This window comes from Molossus molossus, unplaced genomic scaffold (genome assembly GCF_014108415.1).
Source record: "Molossus molossus isolate mMolMol1 unplaced genomic scaffold, mMolMol1.p scaffold_m16_p_4, whole genome shotgun sequence".
NCBI classification, from domain to species: Eukaryota; Metazoa; Chordata; class Mammalia; order Chiroptera; family Molossidae; genus Molossus; species Molossus molossus.
Genome location: NW_023425377.1, coordinates 22,106,128 through 22,124,966, shown reverse-complemented (window position 1 = coordinate 22,124,966; position 18,839 = coordinate 22,106,128). Strand labels below are relative to the sequence as shown.

The 18,839-nt window shown below is 49.3% G+C and overlaps 2 protein-coding genes across 2 annotated transcripts in view; one reads left to right on the top strand and one right to left on the bottom strand.

Annotated features, from left to right (window-relative positions):
• The first annotated feature begins 1,214 nt into the window (after positions 1-1,214).
• On the top strand, positions 1,215-18,017 carry LOC118643511 (platelet-derived growth factor receptor-like protein). Its single transcript, XM_036281618.1, has 7 exons — positions 1,215-1,272; positions 8,322-8,670; positions 9,504-9,655; positions 11,293-11,586; positions 12,071-12,210; positions 15,466-15,642; positions 17,967-18,017. The coding sequence occupies exons 1-7, from the start codon at positions 1,215-1,217 to the stop codon at positions 18,015-18,017; spliced, it is 1,221 nt and encodes a 406-aa protein (XP_036137511.1).
• The window catches only part of CCDC69 (coiled-coil domain containing 69), a 46,444-nt gene continuing 43,683 nt past the window's right edge, over positions 16,079-18,839 (bottom strand). The window contains exon 10 of the mRNA XM_036281617.1: positions 16,079-18,226. Within this exon, the coding sequence (XP_036137510.1) occupies positions 18,049-18,226 (178 nt within the window). The 3' untranslated portion in view covers positions 16,079-18,048. The remainder of the gene's footprint in view (positions 18,227-18,839) is intronic.

The window sequence follows — 18,839 nt, the reverse complement described above, 5'->3', positions numbered from 1 at the left end:
TCATAGAATACTATGTAGCACTTCTAAAGGTATAAAGGGCTCTAGCCAGTTTAGCTCAGTTGTTAGTGTCAGCTCTCAGACAGAAGGGTTGCAGGTTTGATTCCCGGTCAAGGGCATGCACCTGAGTTGCATGATCATGCAGGAGGCAACCAATCGATGTCTCTCTCTCAATGTCTCTCTCTCAACATCGATGTTTCTCTCTCTCTCCCTGTCTCTCTCCCTCCCTTCCTATCTAAAAACCAACAGAAAAATACCCTTGGGTAAGGATTAACCAAAATAAATAAATGTATAAAAGGTAGGTCTCCATAAGAGACCAGGCACATTGCTGAGTTAAAAAAAAAAAAAAAGGCAAATTTAAGAAAAATATGTACAGTGTCAAATCATATTAAGCTTCATCTGTAATTTTTTGGAGAATGAGCTTTATTTACATATTATTTACTTAAGTAAAATTATTTTTTAGAAATACCATCCTTTAGAGCAAGGGTTAACACATTTTCCTACAAAGGCCCAGAGAGACAGCATTTTAGGCTCTGCGGACCACATGTCACTGTTACAACTGCTCCATTCTGCTGCCTGGTGCAGATGCAGCCTCGGCCAGTACACGTGAGCGTGAGTGTGGCCCTTGTCCAATACAACTTTATTTATGGACACAGATTTGAATTTCATGTAATTTTCATGTGTCACCAAATAGTTTGTAGCCATTTAAAAGCGGTGAAACCATTCTTAGCTCAGAGGCCATGCAAAGCCAGTGTCCATGAGGTGTGGTCCAGGGGCAGACGCCAAGCCCTGCTTTAATCCAGTTCAAGCCCCACCTCCCTTCTAGCCACACTTACCTATTTTGTCCTCAAATATTCCTGTCCTCTTCCTCCATGACCCTCCTGTGACCTTCAATGGCCTCTCCAGATGCCTCCCAGCCCTGCCTGTCTGCCCTTGGGGACCCTCATCTCCTGGCGGCAGGACTGTTTTTTCCTGAGCAGGGCTCTGAATAGCTCCATTCACCTTGGCAAGAGGGAACTCAAAGAAAGAATTTTGTTTGGAGTCCTGGAGAAGCCAGGACTGTGGACTTTGATTTGCCTTTGAAATCAGGTCCCATTCCCTCCCATTCTTAAGGGTCCCTTGCTACTACTTTCCCTGCTCGCACTCCACCAGCCCCAGCAGTCTGTCCGCTGCAGCTCCTACGGCCACATCAGCATTGCAGCTCCCGATCACTCTGCATGGATCCCAGAACCCTCTGCTTCCTGTCCTGTTGCCTGCTCATCTGTGTCATTTCAGGTACGGACCTCTCCTTCCATCCCAGCAAATCAGTTTTACTCCCTGGGATGTCCTGAGATGCCCCTGCCTGTGCCTTCCCCAGGGTGCCTGGTTGACTGCATGGGGAAGGGGAGCGAATGCTAGCACCCTGGTGTCAGGAGGCTGAGTTCCAGGCTCAGCTCCGCCGCTCACTGTCTGTGCTAACTTGGCTGGGCCCTGTCACCTCTGTGAGCTCAGCTTCTTATCAGTACAATGACAAGGACGGGCTGCACAATCTTCCAGAGCCAGCCGGCCTCTCTAATCCGAAAGTCAGAGGCTATCAATTTAAGTCTAGTCATGACTTAGATTCATGGGCGGTTCAAGCATGTGGAACTCTGAAATCTGACAGGACCAATCCTGGCTTCTCTACTCCCTGGCAAGATATAATACAACAGTCTCTAAGACTCAGTTTATTCAGGAGTGAAGTGGGGATAACAGTAGTCCTAAAATTACAGTGTGGTTCTGAGGATTAAATGACGTAATGTATACGAACGTTTGGACCAGAGCCTTGCCCATAAATACACGACGAGAGGTAGCAACATTATTTTAATTTTAAAGACCCTGATCAAAGCTGATTATATAATTCTAAAAGTCAGAGTGTTTATTTCTAGGTTCTTTGACTCTAAGAGTCTATCATTTTGCTCACAAAGAGCCACAGTTTGAGGGCTCCATCAAGGGCACAGCCTGAAAGAGTTCTAGCCCAGAGCTTAATAGAAGACAGATACTTAGGGGAAGCTGAGGCCCCAGGGAGACTTATCCTCCATCTCTCCACTTCCAGCCGTCCCAGGAAGAGGTTGGGACCGGAGTGATCTCTGCGAGAGAATAGCTAGGCTTGGCACAGGATTTGGAGAGATGGTGTCACCCCAGACTTCCTCTTCCAGATGCTGCTGGCCATTGGCAATATTCCCTTGTGGTGCTGGCAGATGTTATTTAGGGAGCTTCAGATGGAAGAAAGGGGAGGGGCAGGCATCTTCCTGGTAAGAAAGTAGGCGTTCAGCAAAGGGTTGATGGTTGAAATTGGAGGGTTATTTGAAGGAGAAGGAGTGGAGGGTGGAAACACGGGAGGTGATGTGATCTCAGACATTTAGAACATGGGCACCGAGAAGGATCCTTGAGAGTCATGTAACTCAGGAATCTATGAACACTATGCTCTAAGGAATAATTCTGTTGTCCTGTTGCCTGCCTTGGGGTGGGGGAGAGAGGAGAAATAGGGATTTAAAGGCTGGATGGGTGGGTTTCCAACCCCAACCCCTTAAACCAGAACAACCCTATTATTATTATTTATCATCGGCCTTTCCAATATTTTAAGAGAGGATTCTGCTATCTAGACTTCATTGATTGGTTTGCTTTTATTTTTATTTATTTATTTTTTATCCTCACCCGAGGACATTTTTCCATTTTTTGTTCAGGTAGAGTGGGAGGGAGAGAGAGGAACAGAAGAGAAGGAGACGTGAAAGGGACACATCGAGTGGTTGCCACCTGCACGACCCAACCAGGGCCGGGGACAAACTATAACCGATGTAGGTGCCCATAGAGGGAACCGAACCCGGGTCTCTCGGGACCGCAGGTCAATGCTCTAACCGCTGAGCCAAACTGGCCAGGGCTTGATTGGTTTGCTTTTAACCTTGAAAAGCTTTGGTTTAGTCCAACCTCTTCACTTTATAGATGCAAAAACTGAGACGTAGACACAGCAAGATGAATAACAATGTGGTAGCATCAGAGGGGATCCCTTGGGCAAACCACATGACACGCAGTTTCCTCATCTGAGAAATGAGGATGTCCCGGAGAGCTCTGGTCGGGCTCTGTGAGTGTTAGATGGGATGATGCACGCAGAGCGCGGCACAGTGCCTAGGCGCCCAGGACTTTTTAATTATCATCATCATCACCAGATCCTGAAATGAAACTCGTTTTCCTCCTTCTGTGTGCCTAAGTGACCTGTTGACCTGGCAAGCCCAGAAGCTCCAGAGCTGTAGGCATCTTGTGGCTCCCAGGGAGCCCTTCTCACGTGGTCCCACAGCCCTCAGTCCTGGAGGTGGAGCCTTTGCTGGTGAAGCTGTTTGCAGCCTCCCTGTACTCAGGGCTTACGTTGGGCCCTGTCAGATCCCGCCAGCACAGCCCAGCTCTGGGGGCTCCTCTAACCCAGCCCTTGGTCAGATTTCAACTCTAGAACAAATAGGATTCCAGACCCAGAACCCAGAGACTTCCTCTTGCCAGCTGCCCTGACAGCAGCCTCTCAATTAGGGCAATCAAAATGCCAGCAGGTACTCCTGGCCTCTCTCTTATCCTGCCCTCTGATTGGTTGCTTCTGCTTCACGGAAGGCCTCTATGGATGTTTGGCTATTAAAGCATTAGTTTTATATATACATATATATATATTTTTATTCTCACCTGAGGACATTTTTGCATTTATCTTGAGACAAAGCAGGAGAGAGAGGGGGGAAGAGAGAGAAAGAAACATCGATGTGAGAGAGACACATTGAGTGGCTGCCACCCACACAACCCCAACCAGGGCTGGGGACAAACTGCAACCGAGGTACAAGCCCTTAGCGGGAACCGAACCTGGGACTCTCTGGTCTGCAGGCCGATGCTCTAACCGCTGAGCCAAACCGGCCAGGGCTATATTTGGGTTTTTAAAAGTACACTATTTGTGGCAGACAGAATAGTGTGCACCCAAAGATGTCCACATCCTAAGCCCTAGAACCTCACATGGGAAAGTTAAGACTGAGGGTCGAATTAAAGTTGCTAATCCTCTGACCTTAAAAGATGGAGAGTATTCTGGATTATTTATCCAGTGTGATCCTGAGTATCCTTGAAAGTGTAAGAGGGAGTCAGACAAGGGGGCCAGAGACGGCTGCAGGAGGAAGACTTGCTCCAACATTGCTGGCTTTGAAGACGGAGAAACGGGGCCATAGCCAAGGAACATGGGCAGCTTCAGAACCTGGGAAAGTCAAGGAACCAGATTTCCTAAGAGCCTCCAGACGGAACGCAACCCTGCCAACACCCCGATTTTAGCTCAGTGAGACCCATGGCAGACTTCTGACCTCCAGAGCTGTAAGAAAATAAACTTGTGTTGTTTTAAGCCGCTAGGTTTGTGGCAGTTTGCTATAGCAACAACACAAATGAATATACTGTTCATGATGACTACTGAGCTATTATATGCCAGACACTGTACATGCTTCTCGTACATTATCATTTAATATCCACGATACAGGCATACCCCAAAGCTATTGCGCATCCGGTTCCAGACCACCGAATGCCGCAATAAAGTGAGTCGTAATCTTTCTGCTGGTGGAGGGTTTTGTCTTCAGTTTGTCAAAAACACAACATCTGTGAAGCACAATAAAGTGAAGTGCCATAAAACGAGGTACACCCATAGCCCTGCGAGGCAGGTGTTCTTGTTCTCATTTTCTAAATGAAGAAAATGGGGCTCAGGGAACTCACATGACTTGGCCAAGGTCCCACAGCTGGTTTGTAGCAGAGCAGAGACGGAAAGTCCGCACCCTGGCTCTGAAGTCCACATTCCATCCGCTCGTCCAGGCTCACCACCCCTTCTCTGGAGTGGCCTAGGTACTGCCTCAGAGAATCTTTGTTTTTATTGTTTAATTTTATTTATTTTTTGTTAATCCTCACTCAAAGATATTTTGCCATTAATTTTTAGCTAGAGTGGAAGGGAGGGATGGGGAAGAGAGAGAGAGAACCATCAGTGTGAGAGAGAGATATCAATTGGTTGCCTTCAGCATGACCCAGATTGGGGCCAGGGATCGAACCTGCAACCCAAGTACATGCCCCTGACTGGGAATTGATCCCGAGACCCTTTGGTCCCTGGGGTGATGCTCCAACCACTGAGCCAAATCATCTGAGCCAAACCAGCCAGGCTGAGAATTGATTTTAGATGCCAGACTGCAGTGTTCCAGGTCACCTCGTTCAGATGTTGAGCCCAGCCATTCTCTCTGAGGCTTGGTTTCTTAACCTGTAAAAGGGACTAATAAATGTTCACTGGGTGGCCTTTGGGGACGAAGGCAAAGATTAAAGCAGAATGGCCCTGGGAAGCGTTGGTGGTATAGTGGTGAGCATAGCTGCCTTCCAGAATGGCCCTGGCCAGTTTGGCTCAGCAGTTAGCGCTGTCCAGAGAGACCCGGGTTCGGTTCCCGCTAAGGGCATGTACCTCGGTTGCAGTCTGTCCCCGGCCCTGGTTGGTCGTGCAGGTGGCAGCCACTTGATGTGTCCCTTTCACGTCGATGTTTCTCTCTCTCTCTCCATTCCACGCTATCTGAACAACAACAACAACAAAATGGTGAGGATAAAAACAACAAAGATAAAACCAGAATGTGTGTGTGGGGTTCTCTGAACTGTTGAGTGCTCTTCCCATGTAAGGAATTCAGAATAAACCTCCCACAACTACCAAAACTTCTTAAAATCATTTGGTCTCTGCCTCTAGTTCCTGGCACAGGGCTCCTAAGACCCTTGCAATTTCCTAAGTGATAAGAGCACTAAGAGAATCCGCCTCTCGGTGGGCTCCTGGGTAGCTTCAGGATGGGGCCGGTCACCAGAAAGCTTGGAACTTTCAGTCCCACCCCCGTCTTGTGGGAATTGGCTGCAGATTGAGTTATGACGGATTGTACCTGTGTGACAGAGCCTCCAGAAATATCCCCCAGGCCATGGGGTTGGGAGAACTGGTTGCTGAGCACTGGACAGGCTGGGAGAGTGTGCACCTGGACAGAGCATGGACGCCCCGTGCTCCTTCTCACATACCTGGCCCTGTGTATCTCTCCCATCTGGATGTTCACGTGTATCCTTTTATTTATTTATTTATTTATTTTTAATCCTCACCTGAGGACATTTTTCCATTTTTTTTTGTTCAGATAGAGTAGGAGGGAGAGAGAGGAAGAGACAGAGAAACATCGAGTGGCTGCCGCCCACACAACCCAACCAGGGCTGGGGACAAACTGCAACCAAGATACGTGGTGCCCTTAGCGGGAACCAAACCCGGGTCTCTCTGGACCGCAGGCTAATGCTCTAACCGCTGAGCCAAACCAGCCAGGGCTCATGTGTATCCTTTATTGTTTCTTTTTATAATAAACCGGTAAATATAAGTGTTTCTCTGAGTCCTGTGAACCATTCTAGCAAATCGAACCCCAGGAGGGGGGTGTGGGACCCCCGATTTACAGCCTGTTGGTCAGAAGTACAGGTGACAACCTGGGACTTGAGACTGACCTCTGAAGTGGGAGGGGAGGGGCGGCCTTGTGGGACTGAGCCCTCTTGACCTGCGGGGTCTGATGCTCTGTGTAGCTCAGAATGACTGCAGCTGTAGGACATGCAGTGGTGTTGCAGAGAATCGCTGGGTATGGAATGAAGACCCCACACACCTGCTGTCGGAAGTGCCCAGGGTAGTTGTAGTGTGAGTAGAGGAGACACACAGGACGAGAAGAGTTTTTTCTTAACAACTGTACAAACCAGAGGACTCAGCTTTGAAAGTGGTGGTTGGGTCCTTTCTTTTGTTGTGGTGTGTTCTGTTGTTGTTGTTTTTTGCCACTAAGGGACTGCTTGTGTTATTGATGGTGGTCAGTGGCCATAGAAAAGGACAACTGCTAAACTCCACCAGGATCTTTCTATTCCTGATGCCCAAACACTCTATTCTAGCCCCTTGCCCTGACTGTTCCCTGCCACCCCCACCGATAATGGGGTGGCCCAAGGCTTTTGTACCATGGGGGTTTAGGATGGATCTGATGTTTTGTGTCAGACAGTAGGTGCAAAAAGGCAAGTTATTTGGGAGCTACATTGACAGTCTGGTGGGATCTGATCAGGGCTTGGACTGCGTGCTGTTAGCACTGGGATCGAGAGAAAAGGATGCATCTGGGAACGACTAGGAAGAAAAAGCAAGAGCCTCAGGTCTTGGTGCACATTGCAGAACTCTCTGTATGAAGAGGAGATTTGGGGGTGGGGTGGCAGGCACGCATATGGAATGATTCTATTTCCTCTTCCACATGGAAGAAAAAGTAGATCTGGTAGAGGTTGAAGATAGTGCATCAACATCTGCAAGGTCTTCAGAGCCACTTGGCACCGAGATAAACTACAGGCAGAATTACCATGGGCTCTGGAGTCAGGCTGACCTGGGTTTGAGTTCAAGGTCTCCTATGCCTTAGCACTGGACCTTGGGAAAGTTAGCTTCTGTGAGCCTCAAGTTCCTCATCTGTAAAATCAGAATAATACGTACTTTGCAGTCATTAAGAGGATGAAATAAGAACATGTATATAAAGGGGCTAGTACTGTTCCAGAAACACTGTAGACTCCATCAACGGTAGCTATTGGTATTAAATACTGAGCTCCCCATCACTAGACACATCTAAGTGCAGGTTCAGTGGCCTCTTTTGGAGCATGCTTTAGCAGGTGTTAAAATAGTGGCAAGCTGGAAAAGAACATGTGTTAAGTTCCCTTGCACAGCCCACCAGCAGTTTCACTTCTAAAAAAATTCCTTTTCAAGAAGCAATCTGAGCAAAGGTGTATGCACAAGATGATTATTGCCAAATGGTTTATTTTGGCTAAGAATGTAAAAAACCCAAATACCCAACAATGAAAAATAAATCATAACACATCCTTACCATGAAATCCCATGCAAGTCATTAAAAATGTCGGTGTATGTGTGTTAGACATGGACTGAAAATCAAAACATATTACCAAGTGAAAATTCAGATTACTAAAGATATGTGCTATTGTTCCTTTTTTTTTTTTTTTAAACAAAATAGTTACTTAAAATATTTGCATTAAAATAGCCTTTGAAGAAATGTGCTTCAAATATTCATGGTGGTTATCTCTGGGTGGTAAGTTTGGGGGCAAATTTAATTTTTTTTCATGGTTTGTTTGTATTTTCTATTTTTTCCCTAAAGAGGGACAATGACTTGTGTAGTAGTAATAAGCGTAAAAGGTCGTAACAGAACCCTGAGATTCTGTCAGCTGCGGGGGTGAGAAAAGGGCAGAACTGGAGGTGCATGGTGAGGGCTGGTGACCACAGACGTCCCCTGTCTTCCCTGCAGCTGAAATCCACGAGGGCCGCAGGACTCCCAAGGCTCAGAAAAAGAAGGATGTCAACAAAGCAGCCAGCCTTGGTGAGGGGAAGCCCTCAGGAGCCCCAGGCAGAAAACCCAAATCAGACCCAGACCGGAGACAGAAGTCCCTGCGGATGAAGATTCCTGTGGAGGCTGCAGCTCCCCGCCCCCCAGCCCCTTCCATCCTGACCCGGGTGGTCGGAAGGGGCCGCTTCCAGAAGGTGGGGGACTCTCTGAGCCTGCGGGCTGGGGAGCCCCTGGAGCTGCGCTGCCGGGGAAAGGTGGTCTACTGGAGGGTGCCTGTGTACCTGGAAGAGGAGGGTGAGGGACGCCTCAGGTACGGGGTGGAAGAACTCCCGCGACAGCCTGCAAGGGCCCAGGGTGGGCCGGAGATGTTGGGCAGTGGTCAATAGCCCTTAATCAGTTTTTATAGGGATTCAAATGGCCCAGGGCCCGCACTGGGCATCCCATTACGTACAACTGCAGGCACCTAAAAGAAACAGTAAGAAGGGCTCACAAGACCCAGCCAACGCATAGAGGTTTTGCAGAACGGGAGACAAGGCTTCCCACAATCCTGGGAAGTCCGTTCTGAGAGCACCACAGTGCTCGTGGGAGAGGTGGCGATGGTAAGGCAAAAGAGCTGACTGTCCCGCTGCAAGCCACCCTTCGGTCAGGGGCGCCACCCTAGGGAAGCTGGAAGGAAAGGCAGAGGTGGCCCCGCCAGCACTGCCCACCTAAGTCCAGAAGAACATGGGACAGAGGCTGGGATATAAACCAGGGTCTAGGTGTGTCTACTTTCTCTCAATTTAGTCTCTTAAAATGAGATTTCCGGGGACTCTGCCTCCTTTGGCAGGTGGAGGTGCTTAGAGGGCAATTGCTGACCTGATCAAAGCGACACAAGGAAGGAGCCAAGGAGCCCAAAGGAGTGTGGGGGATCCCACTTGCAATGTGTGGGCAAGGTCAATGGGGGAGTAGATGGACCAATTAGAAGTTGCGTGTTGGATAGGCGAACCAATCAGAAACTGCAACCAATACAAACCCTGACAGCTCCAGAGGCAGGGGAGCTGGCTGGGTGGCGTGATGGAAGTTGGGAGGAGGACTGTCAACCAATCAGATGCTGCCACGAGCTGTCTCAAGCCACCCCGTCTGCCCCCGCCAACTGTCTTTCAGAATCAAGCACTTCAGCCAGCACAGCCGCTTACAGCTGGCGAACTCCACGGGCGCGGACACGGGGGAATACGGCTGCTGGGCTCGAGACTGCCAGGATGCGGCCTGCACCGAAGGGGAGGGCCACCAGGGAAAGACCTTCATCTTCTTCACAGGTGCCCTGGAGTCAGGCTCTCCAAGAACCTCGGTCGGAGAACATCCCCCAAACATACCTGACTTAGTCTTTTCCCGTAGTCCCACCTGTGAACGGCGGGACCTGTGTGCCTGTTTCTCCAAGATCCTTCTGGTGACATCCTGTGATTCTATGGCTAATCCCATGAAAACAGAGGGCTCCAGCTTTGTTCCACTGAGGAAACACACGACTGTCTTAGAACTGGCTGGGTCTCCTCCCTCAAATCCAACCATGACAGTAATGCTTACCCAGTCTAGAGGCTCTTGACGCTGACTCAGTGTCACCTGGCAACCTTATAAACCCAGGGTTTCTGGAACCCTGGAATGCCAACAAGTCCTACAGGGAAGTCCTATCTTTGGGAAGTCAGTGCTTCCCAAGTCTGGTTGCCCACTAGGGTCGCCTGTGGAACATTAAACCTACTGATTTAAGAACCATCCCAGCAAGGTTCTGATTTACTTGGTCTGGGGTGGGGTGCCCAAGAATCGGTCACTTCAAAGTCACCTCAGGTGATTCTAACATTCAGCCAAAGTTAACCATTACATTCGTCTAACCCTAGAACCACTTTATCCAATACTGAAGCCACTAAACCAATGTGGCTATTTAAATCTAAATTAATTAATGTCCATGAGTTCTGGAAGAAGGTGTAGAGGTGATAAATAGTGATGGGGGGAAAAAATCTAAGTTAATTCAAATGAAATCAAAGTTTACAATTCAGTTAGTTTCACAGTTGCACTCGCTACATTTGAAATGCCCAATAGCCACATGTGACTAGTGGTTACATATTAAACAACATGGATACAGAACATTTCCATCAGGACAGAATGTTCTATAGGACAGCGCTGTGCTAGAAAGCTGGTCCCCAGACCATTCCTACTCACTGCGCCATTGTGCACCCAAGAATCTGACCTGAGACTATGTTGCTAAAAGTACCCTGAAAGAGTCTGAAGAATGTGTGCCTCCCACAGGCCTGGTGCCTCATATCCAGTGTCCCATTTGTTTCTTATCAGCTCTGCAAAGTAGGCCAGAACAGGATAATCGCGGCTACTTGACATGTAAGAAGAACCAAGGCTCGGAGGAAGAAAGTGATTTGCTTAAGATCCCACAGCTAGTAGGTGGCAGGATTGGGAATCAAACCAGAAACCTCAACTTCAAATTCAATATTTCCTGTAATACTTTTCACATAGAAGGGCCCTTAGAGACCAAGCCATCTGAACTCCCTTATTGTACAAATAAAGACAGACAGACAGACAGACACACACACACACACACACACACACACACACACACACACACACACAGAGGGAAAGAGATTTAAGATGTATAACAAGCTAATGACAAAAGCCGGAACTAACAGCGCGCGCGCACACACACACACACACACACACAGAGGGAAAGAGATTTAAGATGTATAACAAGCTAATGACAAAAGCCGGAACTAACAGGCTGGTCTTTAGCCCCCAGTCCAGAACCCCTTACCAGAGAGCAAAGAACATGCAGAATGGAGATGGGTGGGGATTTTAAGTCCTCACAAGGATGTCATGCTCATGAGTGGTGGTAGAGCATCAAGAGACAATGCATCTGTCCTGAGCTCATTCTTCTCTCTCCCTCCTTCCTTCCCAGACCCAGAAGAGCTCTTTGTCCCCACAGAGAATTATTATGAGGTGGTACAGTTACGCAGCCATCAATCAGTCCTGCTTCCCTGCCAGGTGACCAACCCCTTGGCCCAGGTAACGCTGCATCGAGAGTTCCCCCCAGAGGAGGTCCCGGTGGATGGGACGGACATCTCCTTTGATGTGAAGAAGGGCTTCACCATCCACCGGCCTCGAGCTTCCTTGGCTGGCTCCCTCTTCTGCTTGGCCAGCCTAGGAGGCATGAGACAAATCTCCACCAAGTACATGCTGATCTACATCAACTGTGAGTGAGCCTAGGGCTATGGTTGGGCTGGGCAGGGCAGGGGAGGATATGGGGAGGGATGTCTCCTTTGGGAATCTCAGGCTTGGGATCAGTGGATTATAGCGCTCTAAACCACCAACCACCTTTCAACAACACTCTGTATCTTCAACTTTTTTGTCCAGAAATAGCCAACCAATCAACAGTTGAGCTAGCTTGCACCAGTTCAGCCTTTCTATCCATCCATTTATTCTTAATCAAGTCACATTATTCCATTCATCTACCTTTCCTCACATCAACCATTCCATTCACATATCCTCCATCAGATCAACTGTTCCATCATCTATCCATCCTTTATTAATTCATTATGTCCATTCATATCCTCTATCAATTCAGCCACTGCAACCATTCATCCTCTATCAACTTAACCATTTCACCCATTTCATTCAATCATAACAATCAACTCAACATGTTTGTCCCCATTTCTCTCCCATCTTCTCCATGGCAGATCCATCTTCGCCCCCCAAACCCACCATCCAAGCTTCAGCAACATCGGTCTTATTGGGCGAGAACTTCAATGTGACCTGCACAGTTCTGAGTGAGCCGGAGATTGCTGTGGACTTCAGTTGGGAATATCCAGGGCAGAAGGTAAGCAGAGGGTAAGAAGAGGCTGAGAATATGTGTGTGTCGGTGGTGCGTTGGGGCAGGAGTGTGGGAGTGAAGGATTAGGATGAGTGCCAGGAGCGATCACAGTACAGTGGAACTACTACTTGACTGGGAATCTGATGAACAGGGATCATAGTCCCAACTCTGACACAACTTTTCTGAGTGACATTGGGCATGTCACTTCCCTTTCTGGGCCTTAGTTTCCCCATGTGCTAAATAGAATTACTTCTCAGGTTATCGTATAATGTGTTCCTTTGTTAATTTAGTCAACAATAATTATTGAGCACCCACCACAAGCCAGACACTATACTAGGTGTTGAGACTGCAGAGACGAGTCAACAAGAGAGATGGCTTCCACTCTCTGTGCTTATAGTCTCAATGAGGAGGGGGAAGAGAACAAACAGGATCATCTGGAGAAAGGACTACATCAAGGATGAACAGGAATGTAATCAGGTGTACTTAAGACAGAACAGTCAGGATGTCTTTTCTGAGGTGACATTCAAGCTGAGGCCAAACTGGCCCAAATGACATACACATGGGGCTGGAGCAGTGTCTTGCTTCTGCCTGTTAGTCATCCTACTCAAAGTTTGGTATGCTTTTGTCTTCTTGTTTCTGACAGAAGACCTCCTTTCAACATTTATCATGTAGAGTTTGTGGTAGCAAATTCTCTTAGCTTTTGTTTGCCTGGGAATGTCTTTATTTCTTCTTCATATCTGACGTACAACTTTGCTGGATAAAATCCTTGGCTGATGGTTCCCGACTTTCAATATTTTCAATATTTCCTTCCATTCTCTCCTGTCTTGTAATGTTTCTACTGAGAAATTGGTACTCTACTGGGGTTTCCTTTGCAGGTTACAGTCTTTTATTCCCTGGCTGCCTTGAGCTTTTTTTTTTTTTGTCATTGATTTTTGACAGTTTGAATAAAATGTGTCTTGGAGAAGGTCTTTTTGTGTTGGTATAATTATGTGTTCCATTAGCTCCCTGTATTTTAAATTCCAGTTTTTTTCCATAGACTTGGGAAGTTCTCATCAATTAGTTCATTGAGTAGGCTTTCTCTTTCCTTCTCTTCCTTCTGTTATACTTATTATCCTTAGGTTGCTCTTTCTAATGTAGTTGGATAGTTCTTGTAGAGTGTTGACATTAAAAAAACAAAACAAAACAAAACAAAACAAAAAAATCCACAACTCTTTGTTCTCTCTCTTCTTCCTCCTGGGTTATTCCTAGATTTCTATCTTCAAGCTCACCAATTCTCTCTTTCATCTAATCTGCTCTATTTCCAATGCTCTTTAATACATTCCTCATCTCATTGATTGAGTTCTTCAGCTCCAGAATTTGTTTGGTTCTTTTTTGTAGTTTCAGTCTCTTTGGTAAAGAACTCCTTTTTGTTCATTAATTTTATTCCTGAGTTCATTTAACTGCCTTTCTGAGTTCTCTTTCATACTCTTGAGTTTCTTCATAACTGTAATCTCCAATTCTCTGTCCTTTAAGTCACAGTCTCCCATGACTTTGAGTTTTGTCTCTGGAGATTTTGCATCTTCTTTTTGTGCTCCCAAGGTACCTTGTTTGTTCATGGTATTTGATGGTTTGTTTCTCTGCCCACACAGTTAAGGCAGTGACCTTGTTGTTTAGATACTGTTCTGCTCTCTACAATTCAGCACGTTGATAGGTGGGGTACTTTCTTTTGTTTTCCAGTAGATGGTAGTATAGCACATGTTTTTGTGTTCTCTTACCTGTACCATTAGAACCCCTGGGCTACTGGTGGAGTAGCACCATTCAGATTGAGGAAAACACTGCATATCCACTGGGATGGTGGATGTCCCCTCTGTGACCAGCTTGCCTCGGCTATCAGGCATGGCCATGGTAGTGGGGGACTGTGGTGGGTGGTGGAGAATCAGTTTTGTGAGCTCCCAGAGCTACCTTTTTCTCACTAGTGGCCAGTGACCCTGCTGTTTTTGGAGGCGTCTCACTGTTTCTACTGGGTTATGGTGGGATGGGAAGGGCAGGGGAGGCAAGTTCATGACCTCACATCTCTGCCCCCGTGCCAGGAAAAGCTGCTGGCCCCACTGTGTTGTTTAAAGCTTCCCAGCCCCCTCTACCCAGCTCTGCTGCAATAGAAAGAAGGGAAGTGAGATGCCTTTTTCCAGAGGGAAACTGCTTCTACCCCTCTTACACTCCAGGCCCTCGGGTGAGGGCTGCGGCCGACTTTCCACCGCTACCTTGCTTGCTGGAGTTGCAGTGGCACCGAACTGCTCCTGTTGCCACTGTCCCTGACCTTCCCCATCCCACCTCCCCTACTCGTTCCAATACACCCACCCTCAGATGTCCTGATGCGTTGGGTCTTTCAGGCATGCTTGTGTGTTGAGATAGGGATGCTTTGAGTTATAAATATCTAACTTATTATAAATGTAAAGGGAGAAACAAGGAATCTTGTCAGTCTGCCATGATGGAGATGTCAATTTAGGAATTATTCAAAAGGTTTTCTAGAAGAACTGGAATTAGACATGAGCCTCAGAGGGAGGGCTGCACCCAGGAAAAATATGATGAAGGTGAGCCCAGCCCTAGAGGTGAAGGTGAGCCCAGCCCTAGAGGCTTTAGGATGTAGAAGTAGTGTGTGTGGGGGCGGGGGGCGGGTATCATTCTCCCACTTGTCAAAAGTGGAAGCTGAGACCCAACAAGGGGGAACGAATATGCAGGTGGTCGGGAGACCATGGTTTTACTCTACCAGCATCTTCCCAAGCATGTTCCTTGGAATGGCAGAATATCAAAACACCGCCTTTCCCCCAAAAAGCGTTCTTAGGAAAACGCTGTCTCTTATAACCATCACCCACCTTGGAGATTCAAAGCCCACCTAGACATGTGACAGACCCAGTGGTCTGAGTCTCCCCAATTTAACTTTGCTTGTCTCAGTGTTTCCCAGACAACTGTGATAATGGGTCCCCCATTTCCCCGCTTGGGGGAGGGAGTACCCACTGACATCGCACAGAATCAGAGTGCCACAAACCCACCCTGGGAGGTGCTGCTCTGCCCGAGTTACCCCCAGATGCTCTCCAGGGACTTGAGAAGCTTCACATTTCCCAGGGCTCCTGGCCTTTCAGGGGCTCTGACACTGTGCTGTGACCTCGGGCAGTCACTTCTCCTTTCCCTGAAGGACATAGGTGCCTCTTACCTGCACGCTGGAGGCTAAGTCAGAGGTGGCATTTGGGGAAGCTGATGGACAGTTCTCTCTCTTTCCTACAGCTGGGCCGTCCCCCCTATGTCAGCGAGCGGGCGGACACGGTGCGCCGCAAGGGCCAGGTACAGCAGGAGGCAGGGAGCACCCTGTATGTGGAAGAGGCCCGGGATGGGGACGCTGGTGTCTACACTTGCCGGGCCACCAACCTTCAGGGCACCAGGGCTGCCACCACTCGCATCCAAGTGACCCAAAGCTCTCGTGTCTCTCCTGCCCCTTCCTAACTCCCTCCTTGGCTGCAGGCTTCTGGGTATGGGGCAGTGGGCAGAAGTAGGTAACAGTGTGAACTTGGGTGTTCTGTATGCCAAGGAGGTGCCCCCACAGGGGAGAAAGAACCTTAGCCATCACCCCTTACACTCTTCTGTCTCTACTGTTACCCCTCACTGCACGTTCATCGCCTCACTCCAAGCCCTGACCTGTTCTGATAGCCAGCCTGTACCCCAACCCCAGGTCCTGAGGCTGGGCAAAGCTAGGGCCAGCGGGGCACCAGCACCCAGAGGGAGCTCAGAACCTGCTGAGTCACCCAGGCCCCAGGACTGATTCCTCACAGATGCCTGCCCCCAGCAGAGGTCATCGGGAGAACCCACCTCCTCCCTCTCCCAGGAAAACACAGAGGCCAAGTGAATACTATTGTGCTTCTATTTGGTTTCCATAGCTTGTCTGCTCCAGGGTGATTTATCTCCTCACAGTCACCACAGGCTACCCAAGGAAACCCTGCTCCCCACAGCTTGCCTCCTTGCCAGCCCAGCCCCTCCCATTAAAACAATGCTTTCCAGAAACATAGTCAAAGAAGTTTAGGAAATGCCATAGTCAAAGAAGTTTAGGAAATGCCGAGTACTTTGAGTACTTCGTTTCTTTCTTGGGACTTTGCAATGTATGTTAGCATATTAAAGGTTCTGAGAAGTCCTGCAGTTTACAGATCTGCTTAATCAAATTGAACCTAGAGTTTCTCAAATTACCTGACCACCAATTCTTTTCTTGGTTATGCCTATTAACGTCCAATGGACTAGTGTATCCCGACGGGCTTTGGGATAAGTTACGTGAAGAAGTACGTATGTACTTCACTCCAGAGCTGCTCCAAGACTCCTGGATGGCCCACCTGCCTATCGCCAGACTCCCCTAGCCCTGCCGAGCTCCCAGAACTAGAAATGGATGGAGAAGGCAGTCTGGGATGACTGAGAATACAGAAGGCAGCCTGGGGCAACAGAAGAAACCTTAGTTCCAGTGGACTAACTTTTCCTCTGTGTTGGCCCAGGGCTGGGGGCTGGAGCTGGGGGCCCCAAGGCCCTTTGGCTCCTGGGATCTCAGTCTGCTTTGATGCTGAAGAGGGGTAAGAACCTGCTGCAAGGATCCTATGAGCTCAGAGGAGGGAGTGTCTGTAAGCACTGAATTGAAATGCTCTAAGCAAGGAAGGTTATTATAGCCTCCAGTTGACCGGAAGCCTCCTGAGAAGAATCTTAAATCCACAGATGTCAGGGCTGGACAAGTCTGCGGAGGTGAGTTCCTTACTCCAGCCACCTCTTTGCACTAGGCCTAGGATCAGGGGTGGTAGGAGGAGTTAAGGTGCGAGCAGGAGTAAGAGAGAGAGGGACTGGGTGGGGGCGGGAGAGAGGAAGGAGAGAAGGACCGGCACAGATCTGACCGTCCCAGAGCCCAGGAGAAGAGAAAGCACGAGATAGGACCTGGAGAACAGGAGGTCCAGTCCTGGCTTTGTGAGTCCCACTCCACACCCAGGTTTCCTCGTCTGTGCAGAGATGAGGTGCCAGCTCTGGCTGTGGAGTACACTCAGACCCACCAGGTGGCCCCCATGCCCACGCGGCACAGAGCCGGAGGGACCTGAGGGCTGAGGAGTGAGCTTCGCCTGGTTAAGGAGGAGGAGCTCTGGCCAAAACCCCTGGGTTGGCTGGACTCTGGGACCAGGAGCAGTGGCATGTCCGACACCCTGCCCAGACCCTGCCTTGGCTGGGTTGATCCCTGGCACTGCCAGCCCCAAGGGCCCAGTGACCCCTCCCAGACGCTCACCTGTCCCAATTGAGGCTTAGGGTTTGGCTCACCTCCTCCCCTGTCCCGCAGTTCCTAGTCTGACCTTCAGACCATCCTAGAATGGGACACTGTAGTGACTTAAGAGTCATTCTTCAGTTCCTCGAACCGTTTTAGAGGAGTGGTAAACTGAGGCTGAGAGAAGGCCAAGGCAGGAGTGGGGACATCTAGGGGTAAGCTGATGAGCTGGCAGCAGAGCTGACAAGTTAGGACCAGGAGGTTGTGCCCTCTTCGCCCGATGGTCAAAGCGGCACAGGCTCCCCCGGGAAAAGCCTCGAAACTCCCTGATCTGAGCAGAGAGCGGGCAGGGAGCGAAGGACTCCTCTTGCTTGTTCCCTGGGCCAACTCACGAGAAGGCTCCTTGGGGCTTCTAAAGCCCCATGGGTGATTCTGGGTGGCCCAGCCCCCGGGGCTCCCTGGGCACACACCCTGCTCCCATCTCACCCCTGCCCCCGTCCCCTCCTGACAGAACGAGAGGCTCCTGCTGTCGTCCTGGAAGGTCCTGGGGAGGGAGCTATGACCACAGGTGTCGTGTTGCCCAGGCCCCGAGCCTATGTGGCCAGGAAGGAGACTTCAGTGGGGGTGACGGAGGCCAGCGGGAAGGCGGGGGACGCATCAGCCCCGAGGACCCGGTAGAGCAGCTCCTCCTTCTCCTGCTGGAGCTGCCGCCTTAACTGTGACTCCTTGTCCAGGGCCTCGTGGGCGAGGAGCAGGTCCTCCGACAGCTGCCTGTGGAAGCAGACAGAGGCCGGGGTTGCCCCTCGAGGTCTCAAGTGACCGCCGAGACCAACCTACTCTTCTAGGGTGCCTTCCTTAGGTGGGCCCCCGCCTGCTCCAGGGTCCCCACCGGCCCATTGTGCCCCCTTGAATGCAAGAGGTGATTTGATCTGTTGACCAAGGAGTGTGGTCCTCACAGGCAGACAGCTCTGGGTTCAAATCTGCCCCGTCACTTAGCTGTGCACCTTGGACCAGTTATTTAGTCTCGTCCAAGTCCAGTCCCCTCATTTGTAGACTGGAAATGAGAAGAATGGGATCCAGCTCGTAGAGGAATGAGGAGGATTAGATCATGTGTCAAGTATTCAACAAACTGTGTCTGACACGTGATATTAGCTCTCACTTACCAAGCCCTTAGACCTAATCCATTCATGGACATTCATTCATTCATTCAGCCCCGTGAGCTGTTCTCAGGTGGGCTTTCCCACGAAGCCCACTCAGCCAGGATGGGGACAAACAGATACTAATCAGGGCCCTTGATTTAGGTCTCCAGGCAGAGCTGGTCCCTAGGGATACACGGCTCCCCAGGAAAAAGGAGCCACATCCCCTGGGTAGGCCTGGGCCTACC

What these genes read in the sequence shown, in the direction of transcription:
- LOC118643511 (XM_036281618.1), top strand. Translation starts at nt 1,215, where the DNA reads ATGGATCCCAGAACCCTCTGCTTCCTGTCCTGTTGCCTGCTCATCTGT. An exon ending in GACCTTCATCTTCTTCACAG is followed by an intron (nt 9,656 to 11,292) that starts GTGCCCTGGAGT and finishes CTTCCTTCCCAG; the next exon opens with ACCCAGAAGAGCTCTTTGTC. An exon ending in CTGCCACCACTCGCATCCAA is followed by an intron (nt 15,643 to 17,966) that starts GTGACCCAAAGC and finishes CCCTCCTGACAG; the next exon opens with AACGAGAGGCTCCTGCTGTC.